The sequence below is a fragment of the Liolophura sinensis genome, chromosome 1, assembly GCF_032854445.1.
Source record: "Liolophura sinensis isolate JHLJ2023 chromosome 1, CUHK_Ljap_v2, whole genome shotgun sequence".
Taxonomy (NCBI): Eukaryota; Metazoa; Mollusca; class Polyplacophora; order Chitonida; family Chitonidae; genus Liolophura; species Liolophura sinensis.
The window spans coordinates 22,723,476-22,744,025 of record NC_088295.1 but is presented as its reverse complement, the minus strand read 5'-3'; the positions used below and the strand labels follow the sequence as shown (position 1 = coordinate 22,744,025).

The following is a 20,550-nucleotide window of genomic DNA, read 5'->3' as shown; positions in this document are numbered from 1 at the left end:
TGCTACTGATGATGTGCTTGTTACTGAACCAACTCCTCATGTGCCAGCAGTTGTGCTACTGATGATGTACTTGTTATTGAACCATCTCCTCATGTGCCAGCAGTTGTGCTACTGATGATGTAGTTGTTAAACCAACACCTCATGGGCCAGAAGTTGTGCTACTGATGATATACTTATTAAACTAACTCCTCATGCGCCAGAAGTTGTGCTACAGATGATGTACTTGTTATTTAACCAACACCTCATGCGCCAGCAGTTGTGCTACTGATGATGTACTTGTTACTGAACCAACTCCTCATGCGCCAGCAGTTGTGCTACTGATGGTGTACTTGTTACTGAACCAACTCCCCATGTGCCAGCAGTTGTGCTACTGATGATGTACTTATTAAGCCAACACCTCATACGCCAGCAGTTGTGCTACTGATGATGTACTTGTTATTGAACCAACTCCTCATGCGCCAGCAGTTGTGCTACTGATGATGTACTTGTTACTGAACCAATTCCCCATGTGCCAGCAGTTGTGCTACTGATGACGTGCTTGTACGTTTCTGCTATAAAGTCACTGTCAACATTATCTGTGTCATACCACGACAGGGTCTCCTTGTAACATAAAAGTCCCAGCACTGTCATATTCACGCTCTGTCAGCATAGCTGCGGGTACTGTCACCACATAGTACAGTGTTGACATGTACAGAGACGCCTGGTTGATTTGGTTCTCATTTGGACTACACATTTTGCCAAGTTTTCAACACACAGCTAATATTCCACCATCCTGTCACAACACTAAAGTTTTAAGATAGTAAATCAGTCTTTAAAACCTTTGCCCACCAAAAATGTGTTGTCATCTTATAATTTGCATCTTCAAAACAACACTTTTTAAAAAATCAAACTCATCAAAGGTAAAAATGCTTTATTAACATGTTTAGTAAAATCAGACTACTCATATTAGTAACCATCAACACTCCTAAAACATATAATAAAAGGTAACATCACAATAAATTAAACATACCAACCGACTAAAATGGTAAATATAACCCAGGTGCTATCTCAAAAAACTGTCCTCGCAAAGTTAGGATTAAATATGAAGGTGTGTTATCTAATTACATACTCATCTTTACAACCTCTGAAAACTTACAACAATGAAGCTGGCATATCCTTGATAAAATCAATGATGCAAACAAGTTACACGTTAAGCACATACAATTGAATATGGCAACATTTCCACATTACTTTTCGTGACATTCAGTCAAAATAAATTTGTCTTCAGTGTCAAGCACAGATGAGTCTATCTTGGAAGTCAAGCTCAAGTACATGTATCTTGAGATTCAAGCAAAGTTAATGCGTAGACTGAAAGTCAAGCACAAGTACATCATTGGGCTGCACTACCAGGTGTAAATCTACATTACACAATCTAAGCACACCTGAGCAGATATGACCACTACATGAGCCGCACTGTCAAGTGTAAATCTACATTACACAACATAAGTACACCTAAGCAGATATGATGATCACTACATGAGCCGCACTGTCATGTCATTATTACACAATATAAGCACACCTGAGCAGAGGCCACGACCTAACGTAATATCCTCTTAACAACCTAGTCTGGTCCTACTGTCATAGCCTCAAAGAGTTAAGTGAGTTAGGCATTTACCATCAACCGTTTACATGCATGTCAGCAGCTACACAGTCATTAAAGGCACTTGTTATAATAAAGCAAACAGGGGCAGTAACACAGAGAGACATTAGACTAATACATCACAAACATACAGCACTGCTTCGCTAACAACGTCATATGATTTCATCTTTCAAGATCTCAATTCCTTTGGCACACATTACATCACAAAGAGTCAGGAAAGAACTTGAGCACCATCAAACAGGACAAATGTCTCAGTTAACATGGATGCTACAAACCTATCAACATCTAGATATAACACTGATGGAGAAGAAATGTAACACTGCAGTGTTAGGGCAGGCCAGTGGACTGAACGTCCTACAGAATAAGGGATCACAAACTGATTCTCCATTCCCTGGAAGGCATTCACTGGATTATTCCCCTTGCTCCACCTGATGGCAATTTGCTTCACAAGTTCTCTCCACTTGATCCAATGATCATTAAGAGTTAATATTGACCATTCCTGATGGGTCCACTGAAATTTTGGAAGGGTCAAATGGCTGCCCAGCAAATGGAGAACCCTTAGCATTCCAGGCTTTCTTCAGCATCTCATGGGTGTTCTAGAAGTATTAAAAAAACACATATCACACATTATTAAAATCCTTATAATTCATACATCACTAATACAATACAATTTATTTCTTTATTTGACTGTTTAATGCCATACTCATTGAGGTTTATTGACACAGGAAATCAGTGTCGCTAAGGTAAAAGCCACTGAACTTTGACTGACAAACTTTCCCACTAGTCACGTACAAATATGCACACGATATTTGTGGAGGACAAATAGTCCTCCATGAACAGTGCATGCCGGGGAATTTAAAAATTTCTGGACCAAGGCCAACATTACAATCTACTGTGTATTGACAAATGTAGACAGCATCGCAAATTGTCAGATTCCACCAAAACAAGAAAATCTCATTCTATATGTAACAAGCTAATTTTCCAGACAACCCAATGAACTTGTATTAAACGCAGAGTATCACGGTATCCACAACAGAAAGCCACAGTCTTACCTTCTCGTGTGACTGTGGCAGGCCCAGTCTCTTCTGCTGCTCATTGTACATCATCTCTGAGATTTTTGCTTGAGACTCCTCATCTAAGTCTGTATATGGTCGACTGGCATCTATTTGTCTCACGTTTATCTTGGGTTCATTTTCCAGCACTGCATCCCACCAGCGCTCCTGAACCTTTTCCAGGTTAATCTGTTAAAACAAGAACAAGTTAACATCAGTTCTTGCAGGCTTTCCACAAAACTTAATCTGTGACAATAATACAATTATTTAGTTAGTTAAATGGGATCTTTGAACTCACATGTATGTGTTCTCCTGGTACCAAGCTCCAAATAGCTTCCTCCACTTTGATGTCCCAGGTTAGAGGTCCGTCCATGGCCTGTACCCACTCACTATGGCTGTCCTTGTAAGCTACACTCAAATACTTCTTTTTTATGTTCACCTTCACACATCCACCTTTCTTGACAGTTTTGGGTACCTGAAGTATAGAGTACCAATTGGAAAGGCTGAGCAACTCAGCTAACTATTTTAGATCAACAAATTATTAAAGTTTTCATTTTCTTCTTAATGTTGCAAAAGCTTCAGGATATTTCAAGGATTTTACATCATTATTATGTTGGCCTTGGAAATAGTTGTGTAGAGGAGATGGAGAGGAGATTTGTAGCTACATGCTGCTGAACAGTGACCCTGATATCGCAATGTATGCTCATTTATGATCAAATGTAGCAGATATTTGTACTTACTGTTACAGTCAGCCAAACACATTATGCTGGTTTGTGCTGTACAAGTGATTTATATTTATGGGCACACCTGGCTTCACACTGATATCACAGTCCACATTGGCTTGTGACCAGCTGTAAGTCTGAGCTGTACTTATGGAAACACCTATCTTGACCTGGATTTCACAGTCCACTGTGGGTTTTGACCAGCTGTAAGTGTCAGCTGTACTTATGGAAACACCTACCTTGACCCTGATATCACAGTCTGTTACGGTTTGTGCCTTAAATGTGCTTTAAATGCCTCTGAAAGAAGCCAAGGTTTGTGACCGACTGTAAGTGTGAGCTGTACTTATGGGCACACCTACCTTCACCCTGATATCAAAGTCCGCTAAGGTTTGTGACCAGCAGTAAGTGTGAGCTGTACTTATGGAAACACCTACCTTGACCTGGATTTCACAGTCCACTGTGGGTTTTGACCAACTGTAAGTGTGAGCTGTACTTATGGGCATACCTACCTGCAGCCTGATATCACAGTCTACTACAGCTTGTGACCAGCTATAAGTGTGAGCTGTACTTTAGGGCACACCTACCTTCACCCTGATATCACAGTCGGCTATGGTTTGTGACCAGCTGTAAGTGTCACGCACTGCTCCGTTATAACATTCTGAGTCAGCCTGGTACACTTTACGGTCTCTGCAAACCAAACAGAAATACTCATGATTACAGCAATCAATGGAAATCAATAACCCATCTGAACAAATAAATGCAAATCCAATTTTGTATTTTCTCTATCAGATGGACATCAACAGACTTTATTTCAACAGCCTGGAACTAAACTATAGATATTCTCTAACAAAGCACACAATAACGAATATACCGTAATTATTCAACCTTTTTGCTTGTTGGCAAAATGTTTATTCAAGCTTATTCTGCGCAGACTGATAAAGTCTCCAAACCCAAAGTGTTGTCGATTTTAAGCCTATTCACCATTTTGACCTGTCAGGCAAATGTGGCTCTATCTGTACTATTCAGTGATCTGTAAGGTCTTTCCGGGCATTCCTTAGCTTCAGGTATACAAAAGGTCACCTGTACAGTACAATTTCTGTCAAAAACCACCATTATGGTGGGAGGAAACCACACCAAAATACTAAGCTGTGAATTTTGTAATTGGGAGTAATTAGTATGCACACAGAAAATAAACAATGAAACATCCCGTAACATTTAAAACTTTTCACTGAAATAAAATAAAAAAGATGGCGAGATGTATATTTCCCCCCAGTTAGCAGCAATGCCATGACATTAGTCCTTTAATAAAATATGTCTGAAATACTGCCATATGTAAATAAACTGGTATAAAATGTTCTGTACATTTACTTAATCAGACAGGCAATCACACATGAATAATCTCAGAACTAACCCATCATCTGTTGAGTTATTAGCTGGAGGGTCATTGGGTGGGGGTTGACGTTTAGAGCTGACAACAGGGGTGGGTTGTGCGTTGTCAGGCTCCACTACCTCTGTGACAGAACAGCCCTGAGAGACTGGCTCTGAATCAACCTCTATTATCTCCACTGCAGGAGGAGCCATATTTACATCTGTAACAGAAAGGCACTACACTAGTAACAAAATCAGGGACATCTCTTTGAATCTTTTGGTGGCACCTGTGCGACCATAATTTTTCCACATTACAACATGAAAATGGCCCACTGCACATTTTGGCTGTCATATTTCGGCACACGTATGCTCCAAATGCCATGTCTGGATTACTTCTTGAAGACATTTAATTTACTGCTTTGAATGTTACCAGTCACTTGACACTGACCTTAGATATATGACATTTATATTCAGATATAAGAATAACTGTACATGCAAAAACATATTTATTTATTTCCTTGATTGAGGTTTATGCCACATTTCACTTAGGCCTATGGGTTGGCACAAGTATACATCAATCGTGTGTTGGCCAGACACTGACAGCTTGGCTGATTAGCCTGGACAATTTTACCGAGTAATTTTAGAACACTGCAAGTGCAAAACACTTCACCACTGCTGGCTCACTAACACCATGTTAATACATGAACCTATCAACATGGCTGACTACATTATAAGTTCACTATACCATACACTTTCAAAACCTTCTGGACAGACAGCGATTGTTACTGCTTGCTAGATATTTAAAATGCCTACCATCTTTCATCTGTTCTTCTAATAATTTCTGTGCCCTTTCTTCCTCTGCTTTCTTGGCCATATCTTCATATTTTTTATATGCCTTTAAATAAAGGGAAATAATGGTAAAAAAGTTAATGAATCACCAACATTTTTTAAAATGCAAATTTAAAAAAACAGTAAAAGTTACGTTTTGGTAAATATGGTTAGCACTTACTCATAAGAAAGCAATCCACAATGACAGTTTTCGATTTTGTTCTTGACCACAACTACATAAACATGAAATTGGTTTTATTTGAGAGTGGCACTCTTAATGAGCCATATAATGATGGGATAAATCCCATTGTATTCAGCAAAGCCAAAAGCGCATGATTTCTGGCATCTTCTGAGTGACTTGTTCAAAGATTGTTAAGATTTTATTACACTGCGAAATGGCCAGCGATCGTCAACAACTTATTGTTACTATGGCCAACATACAGTGAGAGCAGAGGTAGACCTTTTTTTATTTTATTTTATAATTTAATACGAATTCATTTTCATCAATTAGTGTCTCATAGTGAACTGACAGCAGCAAACTCTGCCACAGAGTAACTTACAGTCAGGAGGAGTTTGGCTGCAACTCCTGGTGGAAAGCCCATCTTGTCAGTCTTAGTTTTCATTAGCACAAAGAAATCAGTTCTGTAAAGTAAATGTACATGCAAGGTAGTAAATACATTCAAGGAAAATAAATATGCGATTCAATGGTAGTAAACATTTATATGTATTTATTGATTTGATAACTTCATTGTGATTTTATGATTCAAGGATGCTTCATGTCATCTGATGATAGCAGCAAGACTTATGGTTGGTCGGAGAAACAGGACAGAGAAACCGGAAGAGCCCAGTGGTTCAATAAATCTGCTGACATGATGCCACAGCTGAAAAAATGGGAATGGGACTTGATTATTTATATATATGATTGTGTTTTTGTGCGATAGTCAAGAATATTTCACTTACTCGACAGCAGCCTCCAATTCATGGTGTGAGAAAACTGGGCAGAGCCAGTGGAAACCCACAAACATGTGCAGGTTTCTGGTAGACCTTCCCACATATGAAAAAAGAGAATGCCAGCACAAGCTGGACATGAACACACAGTGCGTGCATTGGTGACAGGCTCCTAAGCCAATTGCTGCACACCAGCCACTTGGCCATGGAGGCCCTGTGGATTTGATTGTTTTGGGCCAATCAGATGATTCTAGCAAAACTCTTTAACAGAAATGGTTGCATACATGATAATGTAACCCTGATTCGAGTGGTCAAGCCACAAGAGTTAAAATGCTCAATGAAATCAAATGTGTTGTATGTCCCTGCAGACGGATATTTTGTGCACGGTTTCTTCAAATAAAGTGACACAACTGTTACTAGTTGATGTATTTGAGTGCTTACTGTTAAGAAAAATCCTATTAAAAAGACTTTGTTTTAGTTTTGTACATGGCTTCCATGCAGAGCAATGTAGCTGTCAGGGGGCAAAGAAACAGAATAATTTAAAAGTCTTCTTTGCAGAGTAACTGTCAGAAACTGGTGATAAGGGGATAATGTGAGCCTTTTGAAGAGATTTATCTGAGCAGTATGTACTCAAATACAATCTACTGATACAATTAACAGTCATGGAAGATGGCATTGCTATCAGAACTGCCTGCAGTTTCATGACTTCTAGCTTGTCTGTACGGCTAGTTATCAGCTACTGCTTCAAAACAGGGCAGTTTTCGGACATGACAACAGCCATTCGTCAACAATAATGCTGGTATATTCAGATATATAGTCCTCTATGGGAATTCATGGACAATTAACTAGGCAGCTCATGAGAGTGTAATTACCTTGTTATCCTCTAAGTCTAGATATGTTAGCAAGAAAACATTACAGCTGAACAAAAATTAAGTATGGTGTACATTTTAACTGCTTTAAATCAACAACTATATAGTTCCCATATTTAAAAATGGCGTCGCCCGTTCTCAAAACTGATTTATCAATGAATGACTGAAAATGTTGATATATGAACTAAAATTTGCATGATCTTTTGCTCAGCGTTTGTAGTAAAAAGTAATATGTAATAGCCAGTTGGCCTACTGAAGAGGTTGAAGTTTAAAGTTACGGAACATCGCACGTATATTTATCATCAAAACATGACACAATATCGAGATTATGTTTACCTCCTATATAAAAATCCTAGGACTACATCTAGAAACGTGGAGATCTGTCCTTCGTTTTGCAGGATTCCTAAAAGGGCTGGGTCATACTTCTCTTGATCCATCCTTTCGGCCATCTTGCTACATGTGTTCTTGTTGTTATACCCTCACAAATTATACCCTAGATTTATCCCACGTTTTTAAAACTCTGCATCTGTATTTAAAGCGGATAGAATAATAAACATGAATAAAATCTAACCAGTTGTGATTAAAATATGTTTTTGAATAATTAATTATATGAATATCTTCATTATTTAAACTCTTTTTTGTATTTTATCTATACTTAGTCAGTCTTTTCCTTACATTCAAATAAATATTTTCCGGATCTGTTTACCAGTAGCTCATTTCAGATAGGGTAGAGTTGTCGTAAATGCCACTGTCTCATTTGTATCATACAGCAAACGGTTCAGACTGCTCTATATCATGCGTTTTAAATTTCACTGGAAAATCAATCTCAGACACATAAGGCATTCTTGGAACATATGACTGATAACAGCTAAAGGTACACTGTCGCTGATGGAAAGCAATCAGTGTCGCTGGTGGAAAGCAATCACAAATTAATAGATCTACTAATACGATACAACCTAACAAGAGCGAGGGTTGGCATGGCTCAGTAGGCCTACCTCTAGTACTCTATACCTTCGCTGATACCGCATACTATTAACAAAGGTGTAGTGGTATGTCGAGCGAGTGTTGTCACTTGAAAGTACGCAACCCTTCATTGCATAGGCCGATATATTGCATTTTTTAAATATCTTTTTTTATTTGTAGTTTTTTACAGTATTTCCAAAATCATAACTTACATAACTGCACAAGTAAAGGCTAACCTCTAGCATGTCTAGTGACAAGTAAACTGGCAACTACCCAGACATGATTGGCAGTGGCCTCGAAAACATACACTTGGGCATCTGCCAGTTTACTTGCGTGAACATGCTTTTCTTGCACAAACAAGGTGGCCGGTGAAAATGTTATCTAAGTAACGTGAGAATTATCACAAAACTAGATTTTGTTGATGTTCACAATTTACATATGCTGTGCAGACTATTCAGTTATTATCCGCCATGGGAATATCGTCCAATGTTGATCATTTCACTATACTTTCTCATCTAAGTGAAGTGCCGGCCCGGAAGTCTGTTACGTGATCTTAATATGCTGCCTGAGCACTGAGAGATTAGAGCAAGGAAACAGGACCGGTTGGTCTGGTGTCATTATAATGTGACTGGGTGGGGTGATGTCAGGTGTCTTTAGCATGATACATCAGTGGCGGCAGCACTTTCATGGCATGGAATTGCTCTCCCACAAGAAAACACAGTATTTGTACGCACACGGTAATACTTTATGACTCCAGGTGGTCATATGACTGAAAAATTGTACGACGGTAAAACCCATGCATACATGCACACATTGTTCATACACATGTTATGTGAGCTGTACGCATGTATGGTGATAGAGTCTTGGTGTCACTGCCAAGATGAATAATGCTTGCATTTTGAAATAGCACAACTTTCCTTGATGGAGATGTATCAATGCCAGTTTTAAATCGATCAGTGTTTAGCAAACCACCAAACTGTGCCAGGTATGTGACGAACCCCTGTCACCAAAACTGAAACAGCAAGAGCTGGTTTCAATCACGCTTCCTCATTTGTCATGTACAAGTTAGTCTCAGCAAGCTAGTACCCATACTTCAATAAAGGAATCTGTTTATCAAGTTTTGCCTCCTATGGTAGTCATGAAGAGAAGTGGACTATAATTTATAAAGTTGTTTGTAAATTTTTTGCGTAACTTGCTCAATTTTTTAATTTTTAGTTCCCCCGAGCTCTGCCCGGTTTCCACCCAGCATAATGCTGGCTGCCGTCGTATAAGTGAAATATTCTTGAGTATGGCGTAAAACACCAATCAAATAAATCAATAAATAAATTTCTTTAAGTGAATACAGATTTAAATTTCACATTTGTACGATAATATTCCAACTGCATCAGTAAGCTTAAAATGAGAAAATAAAAGTATAAAATAAAATTAAAAATTAAAAAGTTCAAATGCTTATTTTAGTAAAATACAGAGGTTGAGGCGGATCTTATTTCAGTGGATAGGTAGGATAACTCCAAACAACTGTTTAGTGTACATGAATCCACATCTACTTGTACCGTGGTTTTCTGTTGACAAGTAGACATAGAGACGTTTCAATTTACTTGTTGTTAACCTATAAATTGTTAATTTTTTTTCTTATTTCAGGAAAAGAAAGGTACAGATGGCAAGACCACTACTCCTAGTAAGGAAATTATACCGTAGTCCTAACTACTTAGCTGTCAACAAGGACATGGATATCTCCATCAACAGTGATGATAGGACCCAAGTAACAGTGGAGAGTCAACTGAATGCTACATTCCCTGAGTTAAGAGATGCAAAAGTAAAACATGGCTTTAGGTATGTCATTTCATTGTTTGAAACATTTAATGAAGTTAAACCTCATCACTCTTCCTCTTTGTTGGGTCAAAATCTGGTGTTGGTAGGTTAGCTATATTCCAGCAAAACTTTTTGTGCAAAAACCAGTTTACATTTGATCTGACACTGTTGTGCCAGTGTAATTGACAGATATGTGTTGGAATCCAAGTCTATCCCCCTCCTCCCCCAGACCTCTCCATTCTCCACCACTCCGTTATCAATTGATAACCTGATCACTCAGTGCTCCTCCCACCCTTGCCAGTCAGCACATTGTTTCAGAGAATTCTTTCTTTGGCAGGGCAAAGAACGCCCTTGTTCATCTTCAGCCCCCATTTCACACATGTCAACATATATACAAGCCCCTACCATTTCTCCATATCCCCCCACACCCTCACACACCCTCCCATGCCCACCGACCAGTTCACATTAGTCCCTGTCTAGTTGCCTCCCTTTCCTGAAACTTTGACCACTTACTAAAGTCTGGCAATGGCAAACATGCTTGAATACAGTCTTTAACTTGCGCCTTCACACTTTTCCACAAATCTACGCCTAAAATGTTGGCTGAAAACTTTCAGACGCCAAAATGGAGAGATTTTTGAGCTTCCTAATTGAAGTACTGAGCATTTGTATAGTGTTCATACCCATCCTTTGAAGCATAGACAGCTTTTTTCAAAAATATCTGTAAGACTTTATTTTTTTTTTTGCAGATTTACCCATCGCTTGGATTATGCTACAAGTGGAGTATTATGTTTGTCCCTAAATAAGAAAGCAGCCAAACATCTGCACAAGGCCTTTGCTGATCGTAATGTTGTCAAACATTATCTGGCACTAGTAAGTTGCACCTTGAGTACAGAATCATTCACCATTTGTTTTAGTAGTAATCCAATGACTGTGTCATGATGATGTGATGTTATTAGTCTGTTCTGTCATACATATGTACCATGTATACAAATATTGTTATTAGGGGTCCGCGCTGGTATCCTAACGTGACACCTCTTAAAATCATTCGGATTTTTATTACTATTATTATCCTTCGTCAAGTCGTAAAATTGCAATATCGGCTACACCTATTGAGATAAACTCTTTGTTTACAGTTTTTAAGTGGAATGCCCTACCCATATTGCATAAAGCTTTTTGTTTGCTATGCAAATAAATCCAAAACTGACCAATGAACATGGCTCAAAAGTGGGTCAGTTATTAAAACCATTAAAATCTTAAATCTTTTCATCTTAAAAAGCTTAAAATCATTAAACAAACACAGCATCTGGCATATTTTGACTCATAATTACGAATCTGCAAGAATTATTTTTGTACTTTGTGTTGTTTTCTTATTTTGACCAAAAAACCAACAAAAATTTGACAGAATTGTCAAACACGGGAGCTTCTTGCTAGACTGAATGAAACTTTGTCCTTGGCTATCAGCAGAAGATCAAAGCTGCTTAATCTATATGCCAGTCTTTAGTACTTGGTCAATTGTCAATGATGTCTGGCAGTTTAGGATTCAGATCAGCTCTGCAACAATGTATTCTTCTGTCTTTTGTTCTAGGCTATCATCAGAAGATTAAAGCCGCCTGTTCTCTATGATAGTATCCAATTGTAGATGATGCCTGGCAGTCTAGGGTTCAAATCCAGTACATTCCTTTCCATTCTTTTTTTCGTGTTTTTTCTCATCATAAACTTTATAGACATCAAGCTAGGAGAAGTTGTAAAATTATAGTAGTGTTGACCCTATCAGTGCTGTTGGATAACGGCTTTATTTCTTTATTGTTAATGAATTATCAAAATAGAAATTAATTCCAGCCCATTCATAGAGTACACTATTGTATAAAATTTTCAGTTGCTCCTCTCGTTAAACCATGGTCATTTAATCCTTTCAAAATGAAAAAGAAAGAAAGATTAGCTCTGTACCAAACATGAAAACAGTGGTGCCAAGTGACTCTCTAATCAAAATGTTTGGTGTGTCACCTTGCTTTAGGTTAGAGGGCATGTTCAGGTTGACAAGATGGAAGTTGATCAGGCACTTGGTAAAGATGGGAGCTTATCCTTCCACAAGATGTGTACGCCAGCTTCTCCACACTGTGAAGGTCCCCGCCCGGCACAAACAACTCTGGTTAGATTAGAAACGGGTCAGTATGGGGGCAGACCAGCCACAAAACTGCTGCTTCTGCCACATACAGGTAAATGTGTGTTTAGTTATTCTGAGGTAAAATAATTGGCACTTATCTTCCTCTCTCCTAAGCAACAGTTTTCTTCTTCTCCCCCTCCTTCAAACAAATATTTAATATTAATATATAAATATTTAAGTTTTTCTGTATTTAGAGAATTTTATCCCCTCCACCCCCCTAGCTCTTTCATGCGGGTACATGTGTATCCTATCTGTGTCTCCCAGGTAAATGTTTATCCCGTGTGTGTCACTCATTGTGAGAGTTCTGTACGTGTCACCCAGGTTTGTCTCCCATGTGTCACTCAGTGTGGGGATTCTTTCTGTGTCACCCAGGTAAGTGTTCATTTCCCATGTGTCACTCAGTGTGGTGATTCTCTCTGTGTCACCCAGGTAAGTGTTTATTTCCCATGTGTCACTCATTGTGATGAATCTCTCTGTGTCACACAGGTACATTGTAAGTGTTTATGCCCATGTGTCACTCATTGTGGGGATTCTCTGTGTCATCCAGGTAAGTGCTTATCTCCCGTGTGTCACTCATTGTGGGTATTCTCTCTGTGTCACCCAGGTAAGTGCTTATCTCCCGTGTATCACTCGTTGTGATGATTCTCTCTTTGTCACCCAGGTACATTGTAAGTGTTTATGCCCATGTGTCACTCATTGTGGGGATTCTCTCTGTGTCAACCAGGTAAGTGCTTATCTCCCGTGTGTCACTCATTGTGGGGATTCTCTCTGTGTCATCTAGGTAAGTGCTTATCTCCCGTGTGCCATTTAATGTGGGGATTCTGTATGTGTCACCCAGGTAAGTGTTTAATCCACATGTGCCACCCATGTGTTTGCCCCAGTGTGTCACTCATTGTGATGATTTTCTCTGTGCCACCCAGGTGTTTATCCCCCTTGTGTTACTCATCCCTGTGTCACCCAGGTACATTGTGAGTGTTTATCCCCCTGTGTCACTCTTTGTGGGGATTCTCTCTGTGGCATCCAGGTAAGTGTCTATCCCCTATGTGTCACTCATTGTATAGATTTTCTCTGTGTCAACCAGGTAAGTGTTTATCCCACATGTGCCAACCAGGTAAGTGTTTCCCCCAGTGTGTCATTCATTGTGGCAATTCTCTCTGTTACACAGGTAAGTCTCCCATCTGTTACTGACTTAGGTGATTCTCTGTGTGTTACCCACATAAGTGTTTATCTTCAGTGTGTCACTCATTATGGTGTTTATAAACATTCTCTGTGTGTTTAACCATGTCATCCCTCACCCCCATGACATGCAGTCATCCCTCACCCCCCTGACATGCAGTCATCCCTTCCCCACCCCCTGACATGCAGTCATCCCGTCCATCTACATGTATACGTCGAAGGTTAAGATTTTCATAAAGCAAAACAATCAAATTTTGCTTATCTATACATTTTTGAGCTAGGCTGTCAGTAACTATATATGCTGGTGTACTGAGGTGTGAAGCCCTTGAACCTGAACATGGTCATAGAATGAAAAATTCTTGTGCACAGCATTAACCCTCAGTGAAATAAATACACATGTATGTCTGAACTATTGTGTGTCTGTAAATCTCTGCTTTCTACATGCTCACACATGTACTTGTAATTTTGTTGATCTCCTCTGTAGCATTTAAACCTGTTTCACTCACATCAGCTCCACCCCATCCTGCTTTCCCCAACCCAAGGGTTATGCTGTTATATGTATGTACTATTGTATACATATTACAGTTGCCTCACTGAAGCATCTTTCTACCATCAGACATGGCAAGCCTGATTTTAGTATACATGTTACTAATATGCATGTTGCCTGTAGGCCAATTTTGATCAAATTAGAGATATTAAAAATGGTTGCTTATCATTTATGGGATGTGGAAGTACTCGTTGCTCCCTTTTCACAATAGTATAACTGGTAGGTATGTTTCACATTATGGGTTTATAAAGGTACAAAATTTACCCTTACTGGTTAAAACTGTTAAATTGCTGGCTTACTGCAACTGTCAAGCTGTTTCACTTATTAGGTTTGAAGTTGAAAGGTAGAAGCCTATTGTTTTTGCTCGTAAGATAAATTCCCTACGGACAGCCAGTGCTTTTTATCATTTTCTAGAAAACTCCACATGGCAGCTGGTTGAAATTTGTCAGCAAAATTCTTGTGGATGTAATCTGTCACAGTTTTGAAGTTTGTTCTTCTTGGTCACATAGTTTGTTGTTGTCCATATTGGATTTTGCAAAATCCATAAACATCTTCTGATGAAGAACCAATTCATGCATGTAGAGCGATACTAGTTACATGTACAAAAAGTTTGAAGAAGCAGAAGAACCCCTTTCCTCATTGGTAAAGGATCAGCTGCTGTGCAGAAGAACCCCTTTCCTCATGGGTAAAGGATCAGCTGCTGTGAGAGTAAAGCCCAGTCCAGACTACCCAACATCACTCAACTTTTTTTGACTCAACAAGAGTCAACTTGAAGTTGAATGGCGGTGCCAAAGGCGAAAGAGAGAAACTGGTCTCAAGATACAGGAGTTGATACAGGTGTATAGCCAGGAGAATTTATCGCATGTTTGGAAAAAAAACACAGCTCAACACACGACAACACAGTTGGACAATGTTGACCTATCTGATTTGTAGTGTGGACCGGACACACAACTTACCTCAACAGCATTCAACTTACTGTTGAGTCAACAAAAGTTGAACAATGTTGGATAGTCTGGAGGGGCCTTTACACTTTATTTGAAGAGCCAGTCATGATCCCTAAAATGAAGTTGAAGCAACTGTAAACAAAAATGACAATTTAATGCCGAGGTGGTATTTTCTTGCAGGACGGACCCATCAGTTGCGGGTTCACTGTGCACACATTGGCTATCCTATCATAGGAGATTACACGTATACTGACAGAACTGACACAGAACCTTACAGGATGATGCTGCATTCCTATAGGCTGATTACAGATTGTGGCCTGGAACACCTGGATATCACTGCACCAGACCCCTTCATCCCGGACATGGATGAATTATGGCAACCTGACCAGGTGTACAGGACTTACACACAGTACTCAGCTAGTATGAACAAAAACTCAGCTAAGTCAGAAGCCCATGTAAATGTGTGCAACTCGGAAATAGTTCCTAAACCAGTCAAAGCGAAATCTATAGAATTCACATAACAATTACATGTGTACCATCTTAATATGTTTACTACCAATAAAATATTTATTCATAATAAATAAACATACATTCAATTTTATCTCACCTTATGTGTTGACAGAGTTCATGTTTCTATGTTTTTATTAACAATGAAGTTCACAACTTTTCAGGAGAGACATTGCCATGAATGGTCATGAAGGTCTGTGTGATAGAAAGGTTAGAAGGAATCACAACATATTGAGATGATTGAAGCAAGGCCTTTTATGCGAAGTCCATGTACATGTTTGTAGTTGTTTGGACGGCTTTGAAACATGGTGATATCAGTTTATGAACACAAACAACAGTTCATCCCAAAGACTGCATCTGGTTGACTGTTTCCTGATACAGCTTGTAGTACTCATTGGCCAGATAGTAAAAAGCTGAATCCACATTCTCCATCTCTTTCTGCAACAAACCAATATCAGACATTTCTTTTAAATGAATAGCATTTGGGCTATATCTTGAAACAAGACAGTGAATGAAAATATTACGATGATTAAGGGCATAGAAAACACTAATTTGAGATGTATCAAATATGAAAGTCCACCTTTAAACAGTCCACAAAAATAGTTCCATTTATTTTTTTTAGAATTTTTCCATCTAGTAAATGCATATGAAATACACACAGACTGCTATATTTCATCATTCAAAATGAACATGCATACAAATCTATGAATGCATTCACTGGGCCTTGAAAAGAACTCTTCAAAGCAAAAAGTGTGGATATGACATCACATGTACTCTCTACATGTGGATCTGATGTTTTAATACCATTTTACTTCGGTGAAAAAATTTCTTAACAGTTGAGAATCTGATATCTGAAATCTGATATTTTAATCTGTATGTCTTTCCTTAAACTACTTGTACTACAATTAAAGTTAATAGCAGAAGTTTTAAGTTGGGGACCTAAGATTACATTTCAATGCTTAACGATCAGTCTGTCCTCTTAGAGGAACCTTTAACATCTGATATGACTGGCAAAATACCTAATTTTGTTATATCATCCAGGTGCCTCTCGCTTTGTCCATGTATGAACATTTGTATAATTGGTTGTCCACACAAAATCTCCAGAAGTTTATTTACATGATTAGTTTAAGAACTGAGTCATCCATTCATGAGTCATCCCTTCATTTCTGTACTAACATGTTCTTTTAATCTGCTTTACTACTGTCATAACTGGTTGTCCACGTGTTTTTCAAGGTCTGTACATGTGGCATATACATTTAGTACATTGCAAACCTCATCTACCAGTATGGCTAATTCTATATTAGCTGCAGAAATAGTGACAACACTGTGCATTTCTAGTTGATCTGCCAGTGCTGACTAAACCTTTACAACAAACTTCCCTGATACTAAACCAGACCACCACAAAAATTAAAGGACTGATCTATTGCCCTAGGCCAACCTATCCACCAAATTGCACCCAAATCAAATTCAAATGCTTGCTTTTTTCGGTAAAATTTCTGAAAGACAAAAAATATCACACTGCTTCTTCTGTACTGATGACTGAACTTACTGCTGAGCATTCAAAATATTCCAAGCCATTGGAATCTGCCAGTTCTTTTCCTGCTTTGGGGCTTATCACTCTCCTCTGGTCCAAGTCTATCTTGTTGGCGAGTAAAACTCCTGCCATAAATATAATACACAATAGTGTCATGACATTGAATTATGCTTAGAATAACAATCTGATAGGACTTTCTCCATCACGGTTCTCCACATCTGACCAGTTGATATCAGGGCATCACTATTCTCATTATGTAGTGACCAATCAGAAGTCGTTTTAAAAGGAAAGAAACCTGCGGATGGTAGTGAGTTTTCCCTGGGCTCTGCCTAGTTTCCTCCCACCATAATGCTGGACGCCGTCGTATAAGTGAAATATTCTTGAGTACTGTGTAAAACACCAATAAAAAATATAAAAGGAAAGTTTATTCATGCCTGATTGGTTGACACTGATAAAGTGATATTTTTGATTGTCTCAATGTGCACTATTTTCCTTACGTTAAACAGCGATATCTCGGTCATGCACCATCACAAAAATAAAAAGTTATGCTTTTTAAACTTTGTGTTGGATACTTTATCGATGCATATATACATTTGTTACAGTCTTGTCTTTTCTTCTAAACAATTCTGGAAGTGCCATTTCTGTGACTCAGTAACTGCAAAGTGCTTTTGCTTGAAAAATTAGACTGGAAGTTCAATGCATTGCTCAGACTGATATCACTCTGAAAAACTTGTGCTCAAAATTAACCCAATAACCAGTATGTGCATTAACACGGGACCTTTTTCAATTTTAAGTGACAATGTACGTTAAATAACCCACAATTTCTCTGAATTTTTTCACACACTAATCACTGTGCTGTGCAGAAGAATGATTAATTTGTGAAAAATCACTTGAGGTAATGAGGTAATTTCTGCCAATGACAAAGTCTTACATTACTTTTTACCAATTTAGTACAACAGGGAGTATTACACAGGGTAATAAGTTAGTGAAAATTACAGGTGATTTACTGTGACTTCCTGGATGACCATATGTGTACAGAATCCTTACCTACAGGCTGGAGCTCCGGCTTTTGACACCGTACTCGTTCAAGCCATTTTTGACAGCTTGAAAATGAAGTCTCATTTGTAACATCGTACACAACTATCACCATTGACGGATGATCCCACTGGAAGATAAAATCACTCCCATATTTTTCACAACCAATAGAACTGTTTCTGGCAATTTTTGTAAGCACTTCTGAAGCACAAAAAAACAGCATCATGGAATTATGAATAATTCAAATGCTGCTCATCTACAAACATGTTAGTAATTGCAGACCATACTGCATTTCTAATAAGTCTCTATGAACAATGTTAATTTCATTGCACCACTTTGGAACATCTATAGGGTAATCAGTCAATGTTAAGATGAACATAAAATATTTATTTTATTCATGCTTAACACAGTACTCAAGACTTATTCACTCATATAATATGATGATGAATCAGGTTAATAGGTGGAGGAAATTACTATGTCCAGAGCAAACCCCCATTTCCTGGCAGGCAATTGACAAAGCTGCTGATTTAAAGCCACAGTCAAAGCAGACAATGAAAAACAAGGAACAACTTACAAACTTTTGTACCAACTCTGAAAATATTTCCTTTCCAGCAGAATCATACATGCAGACCTCCTGAAATGTGAAAAAGTCATATACAGGTTTGTGTTTCATAAAACTGAAAATACTGAAGGGGTCTCGATAACTAACGGCTTCTTCTGGTTGTCTGTTAGCCCTTTACAATAGACACACGTATACATAGATTAGCTTAAAAAATTTCCATGGTATCATTTGCTTGTGGCATGACTTGAGCCACACCCATTAATTGACTGTTGTGTAATACTCAAGAACATTCTCCCATTCATAAGTGACAACTTTATAACAGACTGACATAATTAAATTAGATCGACTGATTAACAATATGTACATTTGAATGTTTTAAATAGTGTGTGAGGTATACATGTATCAATCGTAAAAATGCTCCACCTGTTCACCAATATGCTCAGACTGATCATTTTATCTGGTCTGCTATGGAAAGTGTCTTTTACACATGTACCATGTACACATGTTAAACTGAAGAACTGCCACAATATGACTGAAATATCAATGATTTAGCGTAAAAACGATATTCAATCATTTTAACTTGAAAAGTTTTGTTGAAATACTTACAACTGAATCTTTGCTATCAGGTATGTTGACTGTTTTCACAAGAAGTTCCACTCCACATGTCTGGAAAATACAAGCACAGTACAGACAGACCAGTGGTTATTTATTTGGTAGATGTTTTGCGCTGTACTCAAGAATATTTAACTTAGTATACGATGGCGAAAGGCATTATGGTGAGAGAAAACCAAGCAGAGTCCAGGGGAAACCCGCTACCCTCCGCAGGTTGCTGTCAGATCTTCACATGTATGGCCTGCAGAGGAAGCCAGCATGGCTGGACTTGAAATCACAGCAACTGCATTGATGCCAGGCTCCTGGTGTCATTGTGCAGCCCTAGCATGCTAACCACCTCAGTCACAGAGCCCTGGACGAGTGATTAAGCAACCAGATCTTAAGGAAAACAACATAAAAGTAATGTTAGCATTGATCACCAGACAACTGACCTTAGTGCTTTGAACTTTTAAAATAGAATATCTGCAGTGTAGTGTAAAATGATGCCATTTCATGATATCACAATAGGACCTGGTGCAACTCGATTTTGATAAGTACAGATAGAAAAACGAAATATTTTCTTTAATATTAATTATTTTTCCTTCTTTACACAGCAATAATTCAGCTTTACTGAAAAAGAAATACAAAAAATCTATGTTTTAGGGGTACTAGTTCTCTCTTACCATGGTGTATGTCTTAGGGAAATGTGAACTGTCACTGTGAAAAACCTGACACACTGCACTTTTGCCTACAGCAGCATCACCTAAAATACAAATGAAATTTTTAAGCTTAAAAAGTGAAAATTTAAATAAAAACTCCAAATTCAAGAAAACATAACCACAACAGCAAATATACCGGTGCGTACATATTTCAACTATTTTGTGTTCGCAATAAATTGAACACATCACATCAGAATCTAATTTTCACACAAGATAGAAAAACAAAGGCATCAATCTGTTTAGACCTTGCAATAACAATATTAGGCCTATTATCTTTTATGTCAACACAACGCTAGGAACAAGTTTTTTGATTTTTCCAAATCCCGGAGCCTGGCCGTTGAGTGTTTTGTTAACAGAGGACTGCACAAAAGCAGCGATGAATATTTATGTTTAGACAATGGATATACATCACCGCTCACCGACAACAATACATTTCGCTCGCAAAACAACAGGCATCTTTACTTCTGTCGTGAGAAGATGCAATGGACACTGTCAAACCTCGCTGCTGTAACGAAGGTAAACTATGTGTTGCACTGCAGTCAACGACATTCAGAGCCAATGATTGGTTAA

General features: G+C 38.4%; 3 protein-coding genes across 3 annotated transcripts; 1 reads left to right on the top strand and 2 right to left on the bottom strand.

Moving 5' to 3' along the window:
• Positions 1-895: 895 nt before the first annotated feature.
• On the bottom strand, positions 896-7,884 carry LOC135482004 (nudC domain-containing protein 3-like). The gene is made up of 8 exons (XM_064761814.1): positions 7,763-7,884; positions 6,170-6,251; positions 5,595-5,676; positions 4,825-5,002; positions 3,998-4,100; positions 2,990-3,166; positions 2,692-2,880; positions 896-2,235 (listed from the first exon to the last, which is right to left on the bottom strand). The coding sequence occupies exons 1-8, from the start codon at positions 7,873-7,875 to the stop codon at positions 2,116-2,118; spliced, it is 1,044 nt and encodes a 347-aa protein (XP_064617884.1). The 5' UTR covers positions 7,876-7,884; the 3' UTR covers positions 896-2,115.
• Positions 7,885-8,180: 296 nt separating this feature from the next.
• On the top strand, positions 8,181-15,638 carry LOC135479775 (RNA pseudouridylate synthase domain-containing protein 1-like). The gene is made up of 5 exons (XM_064759684.1): positions 8,181-8,300; positions 10,031-10,222; positions 10,948-11,071; positions 12,216-12,417; positions 15,213-15,638. The coding sequence occupies exons 2-5, from the start codon at positions 10,047-10,049 to the stop codon at positions 15,551-15,553; spliced, it is 843 nt and encodes a 280-aa protein (XP_064615754.1). The 5' UTR covers positions 8,181-8,300; positions 10,031-10,046; the 3' UTR covers positions 15,554-15,638.
• Positions 15,562-20,508, bottom strand: LOC135479786 (intraflagellar transport protein 27 homolog). Its single transcript, XM_064759695.1, has 7 exons — positions 20,400-20,508; positions 19,945-20,024; positions 19,277-19,336; positions 18,683-18,742; positions 18,121-18,238; positions 17,089-17,198; positions 15,562-15,977 (listed from the first exon to the last, which is right to left on the bottom strand). The coding sequence occupies exons 1-7, from the start codon at positions 20,434-20,436 to the stop codon at positions 15,879-15,881; spliced, it is 564 nt and encodes a 187-aa protein (XP_064615765.1). The 5' UTR covers positions 20,437-20,508; the 3' UTR covers positions 15,562-15,878.
• Between the last annotated feature and the right edge of the window lie 42 nt (positions 20,509-20,550).

Bases quoted from the DNA above. Each gene is read 5' to 3' on its own strand.
- LOC135479775 (XM_064759684.1), top strand. From the start codon at position 10,047: ATGGCAAGACCACTACTCCTAGTAAGGAAATTATACCGTAGTCCTAAC. The intron at 10,223-10,947 runs GTATGTCATTTC...TTTTTTTTGCAG, and splicing joins AAAGTAAAACATGGCTTTAG to ATTTACCCATCGCTTGGATT. The intron at 11,072-12,215 runs GTAAGTTGCACC...ACCTTGCTTTAG, and splicing joins TCAAACATTATCTGGCACTA to GTTAGAGGGCATGTTCAGGT.
- LOC135482004 (XM_064761814.1), bottom strand. From the start codon at position 7,875: ATGGCCGAAAGGATGGATCAAGAGAAGTATGACCCAGCCCTTTTAGGA. The intron at 2,881-2,989 runs GTGAGTTCAAAG...TTGTTTTAACAG, and splicing joins TACCAGGAGAACACATACAT to ATTAACCTGGAAAAGGTTCA. The intron at 2,236-2,691 runs GTAAGACTGTGG...TAATACTTCTAG, and splicing joins TGCCACAGTCACACGAGAAG to AACACCCATGAGATGCTGAA.
- LOC135479786 (XM_064759695.1), bottom strand. From the start codon at position 20,436: ATGCCTGTTGTTTTGCGAGCGAAATGTATTGTTGTCG. The intron at 19,337-19,944 runs GTAAGAGAGAAC...TGTATTTTCCAG, and splicing joins TCCCTAAGACATACACCATG to ACATGTGGAGTGGAACTTCT. The intron at 18,743-19,276 runs GTAAGTATTTCA...TTCACATTTCAG, and splicing joins CTGATAGCAAAGATTCAGTT to GAGGTCTGCATGTATGATTC.